General features: G+C 36.3%; 1 protein-coding gene and 1 long non-coding RNA gene across 2 annotated transcripts in view; both read left to right on the top strand.

The window, feature by feature from the left end:
- LOC141378231 (uncharacterized) overlaps nucleotides 1-23,329 on the top strand; it is a 230,306-nt gene that overhangs the window by 187,963 nt on the left and 19,014 nt on the right. The gene's annotated exons all lie outside the window — the stretch shown is intronic.
- Nucleotides 14,899-17,768, top strand: pou3f1 (POU class 3 homeobox 1). Its single transcript, NM_131161.1, is given in 1 exon segment — nucleotides 14,899-17,768. A coding segment is annotated over 1 exon segment (1,107 nt). The 5' UTR covers nucleotides 14,899-15,010; the 3' UTR covers nucleotides 16,118-17,768.

A 23,329-nucleotide genomic window follows, 5' to 3' on the forward strand; every position in this document is an offset into this window, starting at 1 on the left:
ACATAGAAAATAATAATATTTGTAACATTTTAATCCGTGAATTTTTATTTCATTTATTTATTTTTTTTGTCATAACTAACTTTAGACCAATGGTCAATTGTTCTGTCTATTTTTGTTCCTCAAAATAACAACGCGCCAACAATGCGCCTTAACAGACCTCCTTTTTACACTGGCACACCCGTGAGTCCACAAAGTGATGCAAATGCTGGTCTGAAAATAGCAATAAATTGTGGCAAACACGTCTTGCACCTTATTGTACCGGGCGTATAATAGGGCTAAACCGTATTCTTTATATTTTTTTATATACAAAAACAAAAATTCTAACTAAACTATGTTCCAAATTTGAAGTAATATCACATGGAGACCATTTATTTTAATATTATTCTATTTTGTTTTATTCATTTCTCTTTTTTATGCATTTCTAAAGTAAAGAAAGATTTTGCATCACAGACAGTTTAATCACAAAAGCAAAAGAGAGGTAGCAAGTCACAAAGATCATTTTAACATCTTAACTATCACCCTCTTTTTAAAACCTACATCAAAATGCAAAATTGGGCCATAAAAGGTTACTAAATTCTAAGTTTGCTTTAAAGAAAATGTACTGTAGTAAATATGTTTTTTTATTCAAATAAAATAAGTAAATATATTGTAATAAAAACTGTGTATTTTTGCAGTTATGTTCCAAATTTAAAGGTAATATCACCAAAAAACGTTGTTTAAGCGTTATACCAAAATTATTTTTAATCATTCGTTGATTAATTTTCCTTCGGCTTAATCTCTATTTCAGAGGTCGCCACAGCGGAATAAACTGCCAACTGTTCCAGCATATGTTTTACACAGCAGATGTCCTTCCAGCCGCAGCCCAGTTCTGGGAAACACCCATACACTCTCATTCACATACACTCCATTGCCAATTTAGTTTATTCAATTCTCTTATAGTGCATGTCTTTGGACTGTGGGGGAATGCCAAAACGGGGAGAACATGCAGACTCCACACTGAAACGCCAACTCGTCAAGCTGGGATTCAAACCCGCTACCATCTTGGTGTGAGGCAACATTGCTAACCACTGAGCTGCCCAGATTTGATCATTTATCATATCATTATATATCAAAATACTGCTTCGCACAAAACAGACAACAAATACAGAACTTTGACTGTCAGATCTTTCAAACAAAACATGCTTTGTCAAGGTAGCAATGTGGGAGGAACAACACATTTTAAAGTACCGTTTCCATGCTTTAAGTTTTCAATTTTTGAAATGACATCTAAACTTGGCAGATGACTAAAACATGTGACACAAAAGAGAAATAAAAAGAGCAGCACACTGACAGGTACCTACTGAAGGTAATTGCCAAAAAAGGGATCATGTATGATTGTTTGAGTGTAAAAGAAGTTTTGTAACTCAGAGGTGCCGCAAAGATGCCTCCTCTTAAGAAAAAGCTTTCCTACCCCACAGATGGAAAAGAAAGGAGCACGAGAGAAAGAGAGAAAGCACATCTAAAAGAAATGGAGGGATTAGGGCTTTGCAAGAGTTTACTACGCTTATTTTGCGCGGGGACCTGCAGGATTATAGATAACAAATGTTAGCAGAGCGCTCCGACCTGCTTTGCGGAGAGAACCGCACGTCTGTTCTCGCTAAAACAGCAGAGTCGGCTTTTGCAATGCTGCTTATAAAGGAGCGAAAGAAAAGGAGAGCAGAAGAAAAGATAGTGGAGCAGGTGGGAGGAGTGAAACAAGAGAATGTGCAAAGGAAAAGGAGGGCTGCTTGTAAGTTGTGCGCTTGCCAAAACACAGTCGGGGTGGCGTATCTTGCACAGCGATTGTTAATTAATGAAGCGATTAATTGTGTCGACGGCGCGATTGAGGAGATTTTCGGCAAGGTGCAAACCTTAAGCCGATTTACACTGAGTCTACACAGGAACAGGCTCTGAGTGTGTGCGTGCGTTACACTTTCCACTCAAGCAAACAAGCCAAATCTCATCTAAGCCTTCCTATAAACTCTTATTGCTAATCATCAGCCATGCATTCCCAGCATGCTCTGGCCGTCCAGTCCATTCCAGGACCCGCAGAGCCGAAATTGCAGTTGGGGCCTGGGGGATTCAGCGCTTTGCTATCTCGACTGACCCGTGCACCAGCTGCTCTCAGATCGGTCAATCCTCAATTAAAAGCAGTCTAATTTAATTCAGTCCAGTGCTTGACCACAGACGACATGGAGAGAGGAACACTTGGCGTCTGGTCGTTGGACTGGAACTGACCTGGGTACGATTACATGGACGTCAGTAATCAAATTATTTACCTTATTCTGAATTAGACAGTATTATCAATAAGGTGTTTAAATGAGTGGCTTTTTGAATATTAGCTTCATGTACTAGTACATACTGTACACTTGATGCATTAATGCAATGCCGTCTGATACTTGCTTTAGAATTTCACATCTTCATTATGGTATCATAAAAAGTGTTGACTGTTTTCATTTTTAATTTTACAAAAACTTCAAGTGCAGTTAATTATTTCCAAAACATGCAAACAGATGATGGCGGACATAAAAATTTGCTCAATGTCATAGGTTGTATCCTAAATCACTTCAATGTCCTTAAATAATGCACTACTTGAGGTAGCAGCCGTTTGTAGTTAGGGCTGGGCAATTTGGCCTAAAATTTAAATCTTGACTAACTTGATTACAACTAATGAACAATTATTTAATATTATGTTTTTTTTTTTTTTTTGCCCTAATAGTTATTCAAATTAAAACTCACAACAGTCACACAGTTTTCATATTAAAGTAGAAAACAAGCAGCATCTCTTCTCTTTTAACTAACATAACTCTTGCATATCCTGCAAATAATATTTCAAACAGTTCATGTCTTGCATCTTCTGTAAACAAATGTTAAATAATAATTTTGATGTAATCGAAAATTTAGTTTAAGTCAGCCCCCCTTCAATTTTTTTTCTTTTTTAAATATTTCCCAAATAATGTTTAACAGAGCAAGGAAATTTTCACAGTATGTCTGATAATATTTTTTCTTCTGGAGAAAGTCTTATTTGTTTTATTTCAACTAGAATAAAATCAGTTTTTAGTTTTTTTAAACCATTTTTAAGGTCAAAATTATTAGCCCATTTAAGCTATATATTTCGAGAGTCTACAGAACAAACCATCATTATAAAATAACTTGCCTAACCTGCCTAGTTAACCTAATTAACCTAGTTAAGCCTTTAAATGTCACTTTAAGCTCTATAGAAGTGTCTTAAAAATCTAGTAAACTATTATTTACTGTCATCATGGCAAAGATAGAATAAATCAGTTATTAGAAAAGAGTTATTAAAACTATTGTGCTTGGAATTGTGCTGAAAAAAATCTTCTCTCCTGTTAAACAGAAATTCGAGAAAAAATAAACAGGAGGGCTCATAATTCTGACTTCAGCTTTATTGCCATCTTAAGGCATCTCTGGCGCAGCTTCCAATCATCGTCAATGTAGTGAAAAGTAACACAATAGTAACAAACAGAGCAGGGTCACGTGACTCTACACGCCGTAAGGTACAGTAAGTAATTTTAAAAAATCTAACTAGAAAAATTAGATGGATTATTGGTTCGGAATGATGATTTCGGTTACTTTTTGATATATCCCCCAGCGCTATTTGTAGTGGTGTCTGAAACCAAAGTGGATATTCTAAATTGCACACATTCAATTTCATAATGCACTGAAATAACAAGTGTACAACCAATGAACACTTAACAGCTTGAGAATACCTACAATGGACTCTGAGAGTTCGCATCCCAAATGATGACCATAAGATGTCATATACAGCGGCATCCTATAAGTGTAAGTGTCTAAATAATTAGTATTTAAAGTCCTTTTGAATTAAAAGAGAGTTTAGATGTTAGTATCAGGCAACGTGGTGGTACAGTGGATAGCACTGTTGTCTCACAACAACGTCGCTGGTTCGAGTCCCGGCTGGGTCATTTGGCATTTCTGTGTGGAGTTTTTCTCCGGTTTTCCGTCCAAACACATGATACATTTTTTGTAGTGTATGTGCGTGTAAATGATTGTATATGGGTGTTTTCCAGAGATGGGTTGCAGCTGGAAGGGCATCCGCTGCATAAAACATATGCTGGATAAGTTGGCCGTTCGTTCCACTGTGGCAAGTCCTGATTAATAAAGGGACTAAGCCGAAAAGACAATGAATGAATGTAAGTATGAGTATGTTATTCTTAAGGATATCTCTAAGCTTGTGTGCTCCAAAATAGATACAAAACTTTCATTAAGAAGAAAAAAACATCAAAACCCTTGCAGTGTGTCACTTTCGCTCAAATGGATCAACAAGTTTTATGACGTCACCTCATACTTCAGTTTCTGATCAAATCTTCTGACCAATCAAATGCTTTCTTGTATCTGACATGTCCCACCCCCTTTGGTTTATTCACTTGAGCTCAACCACTCTCCCCAGCAGAGCTGTGATAATTACAAAACACTACTGGCCATTTTTAAAAAGAGGGAAGAGCTACTCTATGGCCCACTCTGTGTACAGAGGGCCAGGCATTTCTAAAGCAGCGTCTTCTGTCTGCCATCATCAGTCTCACACAATTTTTTTCATTTTTCTGAAAGTCTTTATAACATCATTGTGGAGTTTTTCCTTTTATTATTTCGGCAAATAACATTGTAAAAAAAAATTGTCGTATTCTCCCATTCATTGCGGTCTAAGTTCTCTCAACTTTGATGACTTCCGCTACTAAGAAACCTGTAAATGTGAAAAGGGTCTATACTCAACATCCCATTAGACTCGTGATTACTTAACTAAGTATGAACTGAACTGGATTAAGGTAATGAAAAATCCCTGTTTACGTAATGAATTCTTAATCAAAGTGTTAAATGAATCATGGCATCACAACACATGGCATCAAAAACATTGTTGTCGATGGAAATGTACTGACTGTTTCAGAGTCATACTATAGATGTACCCTCAAAAACACACAAACATTGAAGTTCATCGCAAGTATATTGTGTTGATCTCAAAACATCTGTTGGGGAAGCGCTTTCTTGATATCATATGGTGGAAATGCATACCCTTGATCCCGTTATTAGCTCTTTCAGTGGACTCCTCAGATGTGTCGAAAGCGAGTTGCTCAGTCCCCTTTGAGCCTAATAAAACACAAAAGCAGGAAAAACAGACAGAATGAGTAAACACAGTGGAATGACCGAAGGGAACGATTTGGGTTCATTAAGCATGCATTAACATGAATTACTATCTAATTAAAAGGAAGCAAGTCATTAATAAGTTTTGTGAGGGCCTCTAGATGCTCTCTGGAGTGTGTGGTGACATGTGGAGCTCTTTGGCTTTGCCTTACTTTGGCTGCCATCGGGGAGGAGAGACGGATCCTAAAATCCTCATACGCAACAGATAACTTACGTGAGGAAAGCCACAAAGGGTGGCCGAATTAATCATCAAATATTTAAGTGACTGAATAATGATTATTAAATACTTTGCACAAGGTCCTTAGGAGTCCTGCTGTTGTTTTCCCAAGTTTGATTAAAGAAAAGTAAAGAGTCAGCTGTGGATTTACTGATAATGACACTTCTGTAACTTGGTAGTAAACAGATGTTGATGCTGGACGATTAATTAGAATATGTAATAGGAAACTTTAACACTTTAAATTATTGACAAAAGGATTAACTCTCCTGTGAAATTGACATTCTTTTTCAAATATTTGCCAAGTGCTGCTTACCGGAGACGTTTTGTTTCCAACACATTTTAAACGTAGTAGGCTTAATAACTCATTCTAATTCATTTAATTAGTCTTTATCATAAAGACGGTATATAATATTTTACTACATATTTTGCAAGATACTAGTATTTAGTTAAAAGTGCACTAAAAAAATTCTCCAGACAAACTAAAAGAAATGACTTTTTTAGAAGAAAAATACACTACACCGGCCACTTTATTAGGTACACCTTTCCAACTGCTTGTTAGTTCTAATCAGCCAATCACATGGAAGCAACTCAATGCATTTAGGCATGTAGAAATAGTCAAGACGATCTGCTGCAGTTCAAATCGAGCATCAGAATGGAGAAGAAAAGTGATTTAAGTGACTTTAAATGTGGCATGGTTGTTGGTGCCAGACGGGCTGATCTGAGTATTTCAGAAACTGCTCTACTAGGATTTTCACGCACAACCATCTCAAGCATTTACAGAGAAGGGTCCAAAAAAGATAAAATATCCAGTGAGCGGCAATTCTGTGGGCACAAATGCCTTGTTAATGCCAGAGGTCAGAGGAAAATTTGCCAGACTGGTTCGAGCTGATAGAAAGGCAACAGTAACTCAAATAACCACTCGTTACAACTGAGGTATGCAGAAGAGCATCTCTGAACACACAACACGTCCAACCTTGAGTTGGATGGGCTACAGTAGCAGAAGCCCACAACAAGTGCCTCTCCTGTCAGCTAAGAACAAGAAACTGAGGCTACAATTCACACAGGCTCTACAATAGAATACTAGAATACAGGAAAAACGTTACCTGGTCTGATGAGTCTCAAATTCTGCTGCGACATTCGGATGATAGGGTGAGAATTTGGCATCAACATAAAAGCATGGATCCATCTTGAGCATCGTGCTAACACCACAGCCTGAGTTTGTTGCTGATCACGTACATTCCTTTATGACCACAGTAAACCCATCTTCTGATAGATAGCTACTTCCGGCAGGATAACACACCATGTCATAAAGCGCGAATCATCTCAGACTGGTTTTATGAACATGATGATGATTTCAGTATACTCAAATGGCCTCCACAGTCACCAGAGCTCAATCCAATAAAGCACCTTTGGGATGTGGTGGTACAGGAGAGTCGCATCATGGATGTGCAGCTGACAAATCTGCAGCAACTGTATAATGCTATCATGTCATTATGGATCAATACCTCTGAGGAATGGCAGGCAAACTGGGGTCCAACCCACTACTTGCAAGGTGTACCTAATAAAGTGGCCGGTGAGTGTATAATAAGATGGTCTTTGTTCTGTTAATCATCACTTGAGAATGAAATGTTTGTGTCTTCAACTGTACATAAGGGATTAAAACATAGATTGCGATTTTTCAAGTCTTGTAAAATATGTTTGACCATAAGAACAATCAAGATAAATAATAATTAGATTTTGTACATTGACGTGATAAAAATGTAATGAATCTTTATATTTTTAATGTTCATTAGAATGTGTTCTGTTCAAATTTTTGGGAGTGAATCTCATTCTGTGTAACAACAGCATACAGTACACAAAAAAACCTTGTCATGCATACTTATAACAAGTATCATTAGATGGCATTAAAAGACTCACCAATCTCACAAGGAACGTAATTTTTATGTATTGTTAGAAAAGTGGCTAATTTGTAGGAATTCAAACTATTCAATTCTTATATAAAAAAGTGTGCCCCCAAACCCTACCCCTAAACTCAAACACACGGGGGAATGAGCAAATTGTACTACAATGAATTAGCAACTAAATCAAAAAGTTACAAATTGTCATGAGTCTGCATTGTTTAAACCACTGTCTGCAAGATTTCTTAAATAGTTTGAAATGTAAATGTTATGTATTTCCAATGAATACATGTCAGAATTGTTTTTTTGTTTTTACATAAATATATCTGCTACACTGAATGATGATAGAGTCTTATTTAGCCCTTAGCCCATAAAATAATTAAATGAAACATTAAAGTAGACATCTGCATCCTATACATATTCCCTCTAGAAAAGAAGTTCTGCAAGCTTTATTAATGGTAACACACTCTTCATGGGTTAAATGGCACAATTGTTTTGCCTTTTAAAAATTTTTCATGTCCTCAAAACAAGATAAATAAAATTCAGGCTAATCAACAATATCTGTTGCTTTATTTCGTTGTATTAGCTGTAGTTACAAAAATAAATACACAGTTCTGTTTAACAATGTGATGAGCATCACCTCTTATCTCTAGATCTGCTTTCACTGATGGCAAATGATGTTTGCATGATATTTTCTCGATCATCATCATCATCAGCTTTCAGCTCCATTAGTCCTGTCAGGAGAGATGATGAAACTCGATCAGCATCAAGCTGTGTATTATTATAAACATAAATCTATAAAACATCATGCTCACAATTTATAGAAGTTGTTACAAATCAGTCACTATCAAACCTTTCCCAATGTTCTCTAGATGGCTAGATAATGTACATTCTAATAGCTGAGAAAGAAAACCATGCTATCATTTATTTTCTCTTCATCCGAATGTGATTGTAAACAATTGATCAGTGGTAAACAATGTTTGATGATGGTTCATTTATTAATTAAAGCTATACTAAAGATTGGAGAGAGATGTAGTCTAAAAATGCTGGGTTGTGTTAACCCAAATGTGGATAAAATATGGGTAAACAAAACTGCTGGGTTAAAAATTCGATTTAATTTCTAGGTGGTTAGATAATGTACATTGTAACACAAAACAATAATAAAAGACTATATACACTCACTGGCCACTTTATTAGGTACACCTGTCCACTTGCTTGTGAATGCAAATTTCTAATGAGCCAATCACATGGCAGTAGCTCAATACATTTAGGCGTGTAGACATGGTCAGGACAATCTGCTGCAGTTCAAACCAGGCATCACAATGGGGAAGAAAGGTGATTTAAGGGGCTTTGAACATGGCATGGTTGTTGCTGCCAGACGGGCTGGTCCGAGTATTTCAGAAACTGAAGGCAATTTTAAAATCAAAAGGGGGTCCAACCCAGTACTAATAAGGTGTACCTAATAAAGTGGCCGGTGAGTGAACATTCTAATAGCTTGGAATGCTACAAACAATCATGCAATGAATTTATGTCAATGTGATGGTGAACAAAAACAATTAGCAATACTGTAAATGAAGATTGATAGTGTTTATGCATGAGTTAAAGCTATATTAAAAATTGGGTAAGGGGGGGGGGGGGGGCTTTTCCATATTTCTTCTATTTGGGATAACACAACCCAGCAATTTCAAAAAGTTTCTGAAGATTTATATTTAGATTTCCAGACCTAAAATCCGGAGAACAGTTTTTAAAAATCAAGTAAAACTACAGAAAATATTTGCCATTGCAATCATTCACAAAAACGAGTCATTAACCAAACCATTAACCTTGCGATCATTAGCCTAAAAGGAGATAAAAGGTACCCATCGTTTTTTTCCATCATGCATGTCATTTTTTGACAGATCCTGGAGTTTGATATTTAGGATTCCAGTCAAGCAAGCATTCAACAGTAGTGTATAACTCAAAGGTCAAGTCCTGAGATCCACAGAACAATTTTAAATCAAGTAAAAGTGAAGCGAAAAATATTTGTGATTGCAATCCTCCACTAGGCCTGAACATTAATGTCAGTGGTTGATAAGTGAGCGGATGGGTGTAGTGGCAGCTTGTCCAACATTACAAACCCAGCGCATCAGAAGGATTGAGGGGAAAGTGACGTTGATTTGATTGACCATTGTGCCCGGCAGTCAGTGGAAGAGAGGCCCAATGTATTCAGGAGCATGTTTCTAACCCCTTCAGCCCACAAGCTGTTTACCACTCTATCAGCTGCTTACCAAGGGTCTGGCTGCCATCCATATTCAGACGGTACAAATTCCACTGCTTATCTCACAAGGCCCCCTCCAAAAGCTCCCTGTTCCCCTCTGCACATACATACATACATAAACACGTCTTTATGGAAGTGTGGCAAGTGCACCCGGAAGAGGGCTGAATAAAGATCGTCTTCAATTCAAAGCAAAGGATCGAGGCCTTGGCCGACAGAATGGACAGAGATTGCAGTGCCCAACTTTGTACGAGTAAAAAGGAGATTTCTGAGAAGAAACTAAAGAAAGCTGGATTCTTAAAAATAAAATAAACAAAGAAAACTATTGTTAAAGTAAGATGTAAATTTGCTGAAATGCTTTATGTATATAAAGCATGAATGTATTTTAATGTACTTTAATAACTGTTGTGAAAATAAAATCACAAAATATGGGAGAACCCAAGTTCCATCATTACTTATCAGTGTGACAAATATACTTGCGTAAAAATAAAATGATTTAAATTTACGTGGTCATACAATTATGTTTCTTATATTTCAAGTTATTAAAAACTTAGTGACAACTGGGTTCAGTCTAGATCTAGGTTTAATATATAGTGACAAAATGCAAAAAAAAAAAAACTTTTTGTTTTCAAATGAAATGATTATTGTACTACAGTTTTAGTAGTATCAGTTATGACATTTTTGTTACATTTATTTATTTATTTATTTATTTATTTATTTATTTTTGGGTGGGTTTAGTTGCATTTGAATTACATTGAATTACATTTTTGTGGCTTTTTTTCCTTAAATGAAACAGGATACATTTTCAGGACAACTTTTTGCTTGGAAAAAAAAACACATTTTTATATTTGTGCCAATTATTGATAAATATAGTTTACTGGATTTAAACTTAAAGGGGAAAAGTGATATTTCCAGTGATTTCAGAATGAAACCTGCACTGGATAAAAAGAATAAGCTGATGGTCACCCTCAACACTATAAAATAATTCACATTTATTTTTGTTAAAAATATTATCTGGCATCCAATTCGTTTAAAAAAACACTCTGGCTTTCAGTCAGGGGACCCCTGGGGGTCTGTAAAGGTACTGCAACTGAGATGAGTAAAAAAAAAAAAAGAATTTTCTGTTTACAATTTAAATTAACAGTATGTTCTGGTGGGAAACCACGTAATATAATAAAGTTAATATTTTAATGAAAAATATTACTTTCTGTAGCAGGGGTCCCTAGGTTACCAAGTTTCTGCATGGAGGTCCCTGGGTCTATGACTCTTGAAACCCCCAGTCTAGGACACTGTAAAGTTGATTTAAAAACATCGTTTAGTTTATAAAAATACTAGACCGACTTAATGCACTTCTGAACCTTTATATATTCAGAAATGCCGGTAATGGAAAAATTGAATGTGGGTAGCCTGTAATTTATAAATAGGGCTGCCATCCATTAAAAAGTACCGACTGCGCTTAGAATTAACTATGTAGAGAGAGAAAAAAAGTCAGGTTAGTCTCTTAGCTGTTTCTCATACACTTTATGTTTTAAAAAGGCTTGTTCTCTGACTGTGAGGGAAGAGTACCCTTCTCTCTTTGCACTGGCCAGTGATTGAAGTTAGGAACTCACTCCATGGCTAATTGCGCGCCGGTGCTTTCACATGAATATTCATGCTTGCGTCTTCAGGGCCCCGCGTAATTAGCCCAAAGATAAGTCGAGAGTTGGAGAGAGATAGCCCACACCTTTTACGGAAAGGAAAACATTCCCGTTTCATTCCCTCGGGATGCTTGCGGAATCGCCTGAGTTCATTAACCAAAAAGGAGAGAAAGAGGTACCTGAAAAAGCGCAGGATGTGTCTGTAAATTCGTGGCTAGCCGGTAAGCGCGGCTCCCCATTACGCATGTCTGTCAAAGCGAGCCGGTGAAAAACAAACGGGTAAATGGAATGAGAGGTGAATCTTTAGTGGAACGAATCTTTAATTAAAACACTCATTTCAGTTTGAGTCGATATGTCAGCATTATACTACTAGAACTTCCTTGAGTTGAGTAAAAATTAGTTCATGAGGAATTTTGTATATTTTAGGCGTTTAAAAGTTAATTGTCTTGCCCTTTACCTCTCTAAATTTTCACTACAAAGTCAACAATAAAACAGTAGATTCATAATTATTATTTATTTATTTCATGTTATTATGTAACATTTTAATTATTATTAATACGTCTACATTACACCTGTTACAATGCATTACACACAATTAAATGCTCAGTTAATATATTACCATCTAACAATTATTTCACAACAGATTTATTATTGTAAAGATGTAACATTCTAGCTTTGTTTATTAGATCGAATCAGAGTAGTGATAAAACAATGTGTTGATGTAATAAAATTCATTAACATGCAGCGTTTTCATTATTTCTACATAGGCTAATGCTGATACAGCTATGTGAAATACAAGAAAGGTCAAAACAATAAAACTTTTTAATCTCTACTATGATAATGAACTGTTTCAGCATTTGGCACCCATAGATAACGCCATGTATATTTGCTGTGTTTTGAACTCTTTTCTCCTGTGCACTTTTACGGCCTGTGGTTAATGGAGGGTTTGACCGAGCAGACTCTAATTATATTCAAGTGGAGGGGGTCCCTCGTGCAGATTAAAGCACGTGACTACAGACGCGTGAGCCGTGAGAAAAGAAGACCAGACCACTAGAATCTTAAATTTTTGTGAAACTACACAGAGTAGCTTCATTAAAAATCACTTATAGAGCTGAAACGAATTGCAAAAATAATGAAAGGAAATTTGCCAGCAAAGACTTTAAATTTATTTAATTATATCATTTAATATTTAAGTATAGCCTATACAGAAAATCGAGGGTAAAACTTTTTCCTAAACTTTACGCTATAAAATCCTGGAACCAGATTTAGTACATCCTGGATACTCAAAGGCCACAATTGTTCCCTACTGTCTTTCATAGCCATCTTACAAAACAAGGGCTATTATTTGTCTTTTCCTGTATGGCAAATCATTCATCTGCAGGATCAGTGTGATCCTTTCAAACCGTTCTCCATAGCAACCTCGTGCGTCCCAGGAAAAATTCACCTCGCTTCACACAAGGCCATATTCTTTGCAAAGGAAAAGGGAAGCATCTGGGCGCTTTTTGAACCACTTTCTTTCGCTGGCCAACTTAACGAAGAGTTTGACTGTGCTGCTACTGTTACGCAGCTCTCTGGGCATAAATGACCGCTCTTTTTATAGACTTCCAAATGAGAGCAACTGTACAGTGAAGCATCCTCATTAACCGCGGATCTCTGGGGCAGAACCGGCCACTGAATTGCATTCGGATGTACAGCACGCTTTAGATTAAAATAAAAAGCCTGCTTGATTATAACTTTGAATTATTTTCATGTTAATTTTCAACCTTAGGGTATATAGGCACAAAAATATATTGAATTTGTAATTAATCGTGGACGCAAACCCAATGCGTCTAACTTTATATAAAAATAGTACTATTGTAGAGAAATAAAATATTCATGATTAAAAATATGAAATTATAATATTAACCCTTAAAAACACTTTGGAGTTTATGTGTAAAGTTCAGCAATTCTTATCATATAGGCTATAAATCTTAGTTTAAAAGCTTTGATTTAAAATGAAAACACACAACGAAATGCGTTATAGTAAAATTGATAGGCTACATTAGGCTACATAATTTAAGTTACATTACAGGTGTCAGCCATTTAAAAACATGTTAAATTAACCGACACTTTTTTTCCTAATATAGTAGTCTATAAATTGCACATTATCGTCAGCTGCTCTTCAAAATATCTTGCAATATTTCTCCTGCGAGTGTTATTGCATATGTGATAAATAAATAAATGGCGGCTTTACATAACCACGCCTTTGACAGAGTGGTGACGAGCACTTGTGACCCCAAGAACATCATTTAGGTTACACTTCCATGAACGCGCGAAGCTCGTGCAGATGGACAGAGAGGAAAAGCAGTGTGCAAACTTACCACAGAGAAGCCGTTTGGTTTGACGCCTGAATTCTCCGGCACTTTCCTCGCAAAAGCCTGTGGAAACACCCCATAAGAGCAAGACAAACAGACAAACACGAACGTGAACTAAAAAATACAGTGAGGTAAATAATTTAAATAGAAGTGATACCAAAAAAATCTTCTAAAAAAAGCTGTGGTTTTAGATGGAGTCGAACGTGTGCCTGATTGCGGAGTTTTAGACGACTGGAACAGGAGAGATGTAAGATTTGTTTAAAGCCCCACATTTCCATTTAAGAACGTGATTGTGTTTGCAAAGATCCCTTTCAATCTTCGCATCTCCCCCTCTCTACCCCTCAGCGTCTCCGAGGCTGCTTTGCAATTCATAGAATTGGTAATTTGCTATTGGGACAAAACGTGAAGGGAAAAATAATCAGATCAGCCGGGAAAGGAATATGGAGGAGGCCAAAAGGGAGAAACACTGGATTTCTCTCGAAGTTACTGTTTAGAAAAATGCTTCGAGTGAAGATATTGTCAACACACGGCAGCTCTGTGTGGACTCTGTAAAAAATCAGTTGACTTAAATATGAGTTTTTAGGACAACAAATGAAATGAAGCCTACTGATTTGCAAATGAACAAGTGAGTGGATTTTAGTTTTAAAATGTGTACAAGTATTAATATTTACTCTTCGTTATATCTAAATGTTTTAAATCCGCAGTCCCATATTAATTTTATAGGCTACATTAAATTAGATGTGCAACCTGTTTATTTGTGGGGTCCGCAGAAAAATGTTTATGCATATGCATAATGATAGAGATTGTCTGATGTTACAGGGTGGGCGGTCTGTATTTCTGTATGATGTTTTATTAATTCGATGCATGCTTTCGTGATGTGCGTTCGTGTGCCACTTCAAAAACGCGATACTCATAAATAATTGTGCATATAGAAGATATTGTTAGACCTATATAAACATCTTTTAATGTACATACTGATTTTCACCTTTCTCGTGGGTGGCTTCTGAGATACTTCAGAATACTAATCTACTGAGGAGTACAGTTCCTAAAAGAGGCAATTGCAAAGACGGGTCATTCTTCCACCCCACCAAAAAGAGTACCACACTCCCCCACGTGGTTATTTGCAAAACAACCCTCAAAGCCCAGTAATTTCCTACGGTTTTGCTGCTCACGCTCTCTTGACTAGTGGGGAGAGGAGAAGAAAGGGGGAAAAGAGAAAGCGTCTAGTGAAAGCGGCCAATTGCGAGTAACTGGGATCACGGCGCCCGGCAGCCAACCAAGCGGCCCGCGAGAGGTAATAAGGAAACCTGGTGGGCTGTAGTCGGCGAGGAACCAATGCACGCGCAAGGGAGGCGTGTCTTAGCTGTTCTCTAAGACCTCCCAGAGCAGGTTGTTGCGTTTTGGGCTCTAAAGCTCAAAGATCTCCGAAGTGCTTGTCAGTTTTCTAAGTCGGAGCCATGGCGACAACAGCTCAGTATATTCCGCGGAATAACTCATTGCCTTCGAACCCGCTAATGCATCCGGATTCAGACAGGATGCACCAGGGGACGACCTACAGAGAGGTGCAGAAAATGATGCACCACGAGTACTTACAAGGGCTAGCGACCAACACGGGACATCCGATGAGCCTAACGCACCACCAGTGGCTGCCAACCTCCAACACCGACTGGACCAGCGGCACCCACATCGGACAAGCAGAGCACAACAAAGCCAGCGTGCAGAGCAGGGAAGACCTGGGCAACGGCTATCACAGATCGCATCTGGTCCATCAGCCGACGCAAAACAGTCACCACGGCTCATGGGCACCGACCACAACGCACCACTTATCCCCGCTCTCTCCCGCCTCCAATGGTCACCAGTCTCTGGTTTACTCGCAGACGGGCTACACCATGCTCAGCCCCCAGCCTTCGCTGCACCACGGCTTGCGGGACCCGCTCCACGACGACGCGGGCAGCCACGACAACCAGATGGAGTCGCCCCAGCAGCCGTTCAGCCACCACCAGGACCACTCGGACGAAGACGCCCCCAGCTCCGACGACCTGGAGCAGTTCGCCAAACAGTTCAAGCAGAGGCGCATCAAACTTGGGTTTACGCAGGCGGACGTGGGCTTAGCTCTGGGCACGCTCTACGGAAACGTCTTTTCCCAGACCACCATCTGTAGATTTGAGGCTCTCCAACTGAGTTTCAAGAACATGTGCAAACTTAAGCCTCTGCTAAACAAATGGCTCGAGGAGACAGATTCAAACACTGGCAGTCCCACGAATTTAGACAAGATTGCAGCACAGGGCCGGAAACGAAAGAAGAGGACCTCCATCGAAGTCGGAGTGAAAGGGGCACTGGAGAACCATTTCTTAAAGTGTCCTAAGCCCTCAGCCCACGAAATCACCACTTTAGCGGGCACTCTGCAGTTGGAAAAAGAGGTTGTGCGCGTGTGGTTTTGCAACAGAAGACAGAAAGAGAAAAGAATGACACCGGTGGGGGTCCCTCATCCAACCATGGAGGACGTTTACTCACAAGCGGAGACACCCCCTCTCCATCACACGCTACAGAGTCCTGTCCAGTGACTGCTATCATAAACAGTGTCATTGTTTGAAAAGAAACTAAACTACAATGGAATTTGTTTATCCCCTTTGTTTATCCCAAGTCACAAGAGACAGAAAGTTTGGGAAGAGTTCGCTGACAGTGACCGGACACGTTACGGGACACCAATAATTTCTCAATAACGCGAAAAATTATTCATTTCCCGCGTCAGCATTCGCGTGTACCTATTTATTAAATCAGTACCAGTGTTTACGAAAGTCGTATCGTTTGTGCCACTTTGGAAAAATTCGATTCTTTCACCGTCGATCAAAGGGAGCTACGAGCCACACAAAAAAGGGCAAAAGTCTCCTTGGACAAAGGAGAGTGGACAGTGATTTTAATTAAATCAATTAACCAGATTAATTATCAGAATTATCATTTATCTGATATTATTTGTGTTGTTTACTTTATTTGGAATGTTTAACATTAAGATCTTTTTTTCTGTCTAGCGAGTATTTTTTCTTTATTTTTATCTAAGACAGATGAAATTCGTGATGTACAAAACAGGCACTTGGTCAGATCCTCCAATACAAGCAAGTGCACCAGAAACTGTTTACAATGTTTATTCATTAGCACCTGATATCGTCTAAAGATGCAGAGACGTTAAAATGGCAACATGAAAACACTGTCTGAAACAATATTTAGCAATTTTGAGTTACACTGGTTTTACTTTTTTCCTCTTTGCATGAGGCACTTATAATAATTTAAATTCAATTTATTGCTTTCTTTCTTTCGTTTTTTTTACAATGTATTTGTTTAAGGTATGACATTAATGCTTTAATTGTTTACATTTTTTCCAGTTTCATGTTTTTTGAACCGGCACTATTTCAGCATGTCTGCTCCAGCTAAACATAGCCTAATGAGAGTGATGAGTCAAAATGAAAAAGAAAGAAATATCTCAGGTAATATCAGTGCCCAAAAAATCGTGCTGTACTCTTAGTTCTTCTTGAATATTGGCCAACTCTTGACACTCTCCATGTCAGCTGTGCCCGTTTAGTTTATGTTAATTGCATTTTGCATCCTACTCTTGAGCCTGGACACGGAGAAAAGTAGTTGTTGTAGTAAATAAGGGAGGTTTTCGGGAATTCTTTTCAAGATTTTGGGGGGGAAAAATAAGAGGCTGGTAACGTTTCGTGTCGTTTCTCATGGTCTGGCATTTTTTCATTGGACAGCAGGTGTTCATTTCTGCAATGTTATTTGAAACAGTGTGAATATTACAACCTTTTTCCAAAAAAAGTAATAAAAATAAAAATAAATTACAAGAGAAAAGATTTTAAATAAATAGTTGTCAGGATTATTTCCAATATGTAAATATGTCGAATATGTAAACATATGTATTTGTTCTGGGTTCGTTTTGTTTTGTTTTGTTTTCCGGGCAGTTTTGTACACTTACTAATTCCAAGAAGATATTTTAATATTTCATTTATGACCATTTATATATCTATATATTTATTTCCTACGTGTGTTTGGAGCTTTTTTTTTTTGTTCAGCTCTGTTGATTATGTTGCAGTGGATTACAAATGTTTTGTTTACTACATTGGTTGTATGTTGATTGCGAAATGTAGACTGCAAAGTCACGTTTATATTTATGTTATAGTAATATTTTATTACTTACATAAAACATATATACAAGAACACGACTTCTGTCTTTTTTGAAGCACATTTTCACGCCTATCACGATGTGTGTGAACAAAATAATGTTTTATGAAATGATAATCAAGATTATGTGTTTTTTGCCATTACAATCTCAAAACACTTTTTGTTCATGAACGATTAAATAAAAAATATAACCGACACAAGGAACATCTTTTGACTGGAAATTTATGTAAAAGAAAAACACTTTACCAATGATTGAAAATTCGCTTTCGCCATATTAACCTCATTAAAAGTTCGCTTAATAAGACAGCATCACAAAATAATTGCACTATATTAAGTATACAATAATACATGTATATATTGAATTATGTCAAACGTTTAAATAGTATCAGCAACGTTATTGTAATACATTCCAGTTTTGTATTACAAAAGCTTTAGTGCTTTAGTCTATTTTAAAGTGTACCATTTCTGTGATTTGTTCTAAAAAAAAAACAACTAGACTGTGAAAATTATTTTCTTTAAAACACCAATATAGCCTACAATATTGTGGAAATATATCTCAAAATAATTTTCAAAAGCAGTTTTACTTATTTACTACGTAACAACTGTTAAATATAAACTGACATAGCTAAACTTGTTTGAATTCACAAAAAAGTAGAATAGTGAGTTTGCTGTGATAGCTTGCTTTAATCCGTGAAAACAAAATTGAAGTTTTTATGATGGTTATTATGCGTCATATAAGCACGTTTCGATCGTCGTTTATTATGCAGATTTCTCTCATAGACAACACACACAGTTCATGATTGTAGCTGCTGTCTCTCATTAATCGTTAGTGTTTTGTGTGATATGTATTTCTCGTCTTAAGCGTGTTTTAATAACGACTTGAGACAGATCAAAGAATCAGTACCGCTGGTTGATGAAATGCTTAAAAATGAAAGCATTATACAATCTTTGATGTAGGGATGTTTTTTCTTAGTAAAATATTGTAATGAAAAGTAACGTGAAGAAAGTTTTTCTGCTAAATTACATTATCATTATTTTGCTATACATAATGTGTAAAATTATTTTTTGAATTTCGTGGGGTATGACAATAATTCCCCCCTTTGTAAAGTCCCAAATCTTATATTCCTGTTCGTTTTCTCCGGCTCTTCTCCGTTCGCATTGGATTTATGGAGCTTCATTGTGTAGACAGAGGAGAACGCAGTTAATAAAGTTTTAATATTAATTTCAAGCGAATTTAATTGTAAAGTACAAATAATTCATAGAAATAACACAGTTATTTAAATAATTTTAGTATGGATTGCTTAATTAAAAAAGTTCAGCATCCGCCTGTTAAAAACTGGAAATCGGTTTAGTGTATAAAATAACAATATCCCTATTATGTCACTAAGATCAAATTTCTTATGCCGTGTTTTTATTGTTTTTATCATTATTATTTATATTTTTTAAATTATCTTTCTCAACTAACATTTATGTTCATGTGATGTTGTTTGTTACATGAGCTGTGAGAGTCCAATAATTCAGGCATCGCATATAGGACGAATGAACAGTGATTCCTAAGCGCCCCCTAACGACATGAAGTGTTAACACACAGTGCACTGGGTTCGTGGTTCAGTTTTACGTCATATTTTTCTAAAATTATTTAAATAATCCATTGGTTCTAAAACAACGTGCCCTTTTCCATATCTAAATCAGATTTTATTTCAAATCTATTTTTATTTCATGTTTAGTTTGGCACAATGTTTCCTCGATAAATCAGTTTGCAGAACATAAGAGGCACCAATTCTCAAAGCTTTTTAGCCTATAAACCAAATCGTACAGATTTTATATCATATCACCATATCACATTATAAATTCACTGTAAGAGGGAAACAATTAATATTATTATCCAGTAATCGTTGGAAAAAAATTATAAGATCATTTTCAACTTATGTTTATTTACCAGTTGAAAAAAAAATAGACACAATGATCAGAAAAGAGATAAGCAGTCTTAAAGTGCACATAGCTACCTGCCAGATCTTAGACCACCTGGATTTAGGGCAAAGGTGGCACAGGTGTGTCTTTAGGTGAAGAAGAGCTCGTGGGAGTCTGACTTTTTTCCCTGTGGAACTGAAAATTGATATTGCCTGAGTTAGAATTAAAGAAGGAACAGACTCATTGCAGAGCATATAATAATAATAATAATTATTATTATTATTATTAAATGATTATTATTACACACATGGTGTATATAAAAAATATATATTTTTTATTAGGCTATTTATAAAAATGATGTACACTCCACTAGTTGTGAAATGTTCCAAATGTGAGATCATAACTAATCTGCTACAAAAATGACTAACCATTGTGGTTATAAATAGTGAAGCCTGATTGAATGTGTGCGGAAAGAGTCTCAGGGCCCAGAGTTTGTCCAGATGTCACTGTGAACGACAGCTCTGTAAGAAAGCAGAGAGCATGTCCACAGCAGGCTGCATTCGCAAAGAGTCAGCCTTTTGTTCCAATAGGATGTGTGTCCAGATTGACAGTGACTTATGCTCCGAATCATTAAATACTGCACCATAGATTTCCAGTGACCACCAGTTAAACTCTCCGGACACAAGATGTGCTTTAATACATCACGACTTAGGACTGGAAGTCATGTTTTGCAGGTTTGTTAAGAGTTTTAGCATCCAGCAATGATGCTTGTCCATAAAAACCCTCATAAAACTGATAAATTCACAAAATGTCTTGGTTATTTTAACTCAAATTTGGATTGAAATATGCCAGCACTTTTAAGAGTGTACAATTAACTGATGTTGTTTACATTTACTGACCACTAAAGTTTTCTCAAATGCCTTATACAGACATTAGTGTATAAAGACACTAAATGCTTAAAGGTTGAATTAGAAACAGACCCATTAAAGGCAATCTATAGGAGAACAGCAGTTAAATGTGCAAGTCTGATGAGTACAGCTTTGTTACATATGCATAATTAGGCCGAACAATAGGCTGATGCACCCTGGGAAGGGTAATATCTTCAGATTTACTTTCGTTCTCTCTTCAGTTCAGTTCTAGGCTCTTGCCCACATCTGGTGAACTACAGACCCAGGTTGAGCATGGGCATTTGAGCCACGCGCCACCTCCTTCATCAGCAGAGTATCATCAAACACAGGAGATGTGGATTAGCAATGATTAGCAGGGATTATAGCTGGTTAATGGTGGGAAAATACATTAGGAGCCACAGGCTCAGGGAGGGATTTCGCTCACGCTAGCGGATTTGCATTGATCCAGAGCAAATGAATGAGGATTAGCCACATCTATCTACAGATAAATAACATTAAGCGCATTATTTGGGCACGAGCTGTTATTAATGACATTACATAGACCACAACAATGCCAGTAATTATAACAAATGGGCTGAATAATGCATTTAATGGTATTTTTAAATCTGTGTCTTGTTCTGAGAGGGTTTGAAGATTTTCAGGAGCTGAGATTCAAATGAAATACACCATAGGAATGTGCTGTGAGCTTTAAAACTTGTTCTTAAAGGGATAGTACACTATTTAGGGGGTGTTTATTTGTTCTCAAATTGTTTAAAAGTTGTATGGTTTAATTATCAAAACATCATGGAACGGTGGCTCATTGAGTTTCAGTGTATGGACAACAAAACACTAAGACAACATTTAATTTTGATCTGCAAAATCTGCATGATTAATTTGATTTAAAGAAAAGGAAGATACCATAAAGAATGTTGGTTATGGAACAGTTTGGTTATTGATTTGATTTTTAATACTTCATGGGAGCTATTGGGAACCAAAATAGTTTGTTTGCTAAAATTCTTCAAATTATGTTTCATAAAAGAAAGTATGTCATCCACAAGAGATGGAGTAAATGACAGAATGTAATTTTCCTGTTGAATTAGATATGATTGTACAAAAATCTGATTAGTTAGCAATTCTTGCTGATGCTCTTTTAAGACTCCTATATGTAAATGTGTGACAATGCTTTAATATTTACACAGAAGTCATGTGTTTTTGTCTTTTAATAGTTTTAACTTCTACATCTTACATTCTACATTACCAATTTTCTCCAAAAAATCCATAGTCCAAACTGCAACAATCTGTCTGAAATTATTGTGTAAAATTTGTAAATAAATAAAAAACAAAAGTACATACACTTTACATATAAATAATGTTCTTAAAATACTTTATTCTGGTGTCCAACTTTCACTTTTAACTAGTTGCTTTAAAGCTGCATATTGACTTATTATAAGAACAGAACTAGTAAATATAGAATTTGGATTCCAATATGAGGAAAATCATAGTTAATAGTTACTAAACTTACTGAAGTATTTTTATACTTACTAAAGCATATATATATATATATATATATATATATATATATATATATATATATATATATATATATATATATATATATATATATAATTCAGTCGTTTAAGGAAACTGTTGAATTACATCATTTATTGCTTTGCTTGTAATATTACAGCATTTTGTTTTGAGTATTTATCATTCTTATTCAATTTAATTTTTTTTAATTTTATTTGTATATTTCTTGAAATCAAATAAGCTTAATATACTTTTCTATTATTTCCACATACAGTTAAAGTCAGAAGTATTAACCCCCCTTTGCATATTTTTTTTTAATAGTTCCTATATGATGTTTAACAGAGACAGAAAATTTTCACAGTATGTCTGATAATATTTGTTCTTCTGGAGAAAGTCTTATTATTTTTATTTCGGCCAGAATAAAAGCATAACTTATAACTTGCCTAACTACCCTAATCTGCCTAATTATTACTTGTTAACCTAGTTAAGCCTTTAAATTTGACTTTAAGCTGTATAGAAGTGTCTTGAAAAATATCTAGTAAAATATTAATTACTCTCATCATGGCAAATATAAAATAAACCAGTTTGAAATAAGTTATTAAAACTATTATGTTTAGAAATGTGTTGAAAAAAACATCTTCTCTCCGTTAAACAGAAATTGGGAAAAAATAAACAGGGGGGCTAATAATTCAGGAGGGCTAATAATTCTGACTTTAACTGTATACACTGAAATAAAAAACAAGCAGTATTTCATCCAATTAAAAAAATTATATTTCATTTCAGGTTAAGTCCCTTCATTATTTAGGGGTCACTACAGTGCAATGAACCACCAACTTATCCAGCATATGTTTTGTGCAACAGATGCCCTTCCAGCTGCAACCCATCACTGGAAACACCCATACACACATTCAAACTCAAACACTACAGACAATTTAGCCTACCCAATTTACCTATAGCACATGTTTTTGGACTGTGGGGCAAACCGGAACACCTGGAGGAAACCTATGAGAACATGGTGAGAACATGCAAACTCCACACAGAAATGCCAACTAATCCAGCTGGGGCTCACACCAGCAACCTTGCTGTGAGGCGATCGTGCTACCCACTGCACCACCATGATGCCTTTTTTAAAATCATACATAGTTAAATATAAATGATTTTTTTTTTTTTTTTGACCAATATAAAAATTTAAGGTTATTCAAACAGGCCAGCGTATCCGTGTTAAATTAAGTTTAATTCAATAGACAGTTGTCTTTAGACATAGGCTCACAC

The sequence above is a fragment of the Danio rerio genome, chromosome 16, assembly GCF_049306965.1.
Source record: "Danio rerio strain Tuebingen ecotype United States chromosome 16, GRCz12tu, whole genome shotgun sequence".
NCBI lineage: Eukaryota > Metazoa > Chordata > Actinopteri > Cypriniformes > Danionidae > Danio > Danio rerio.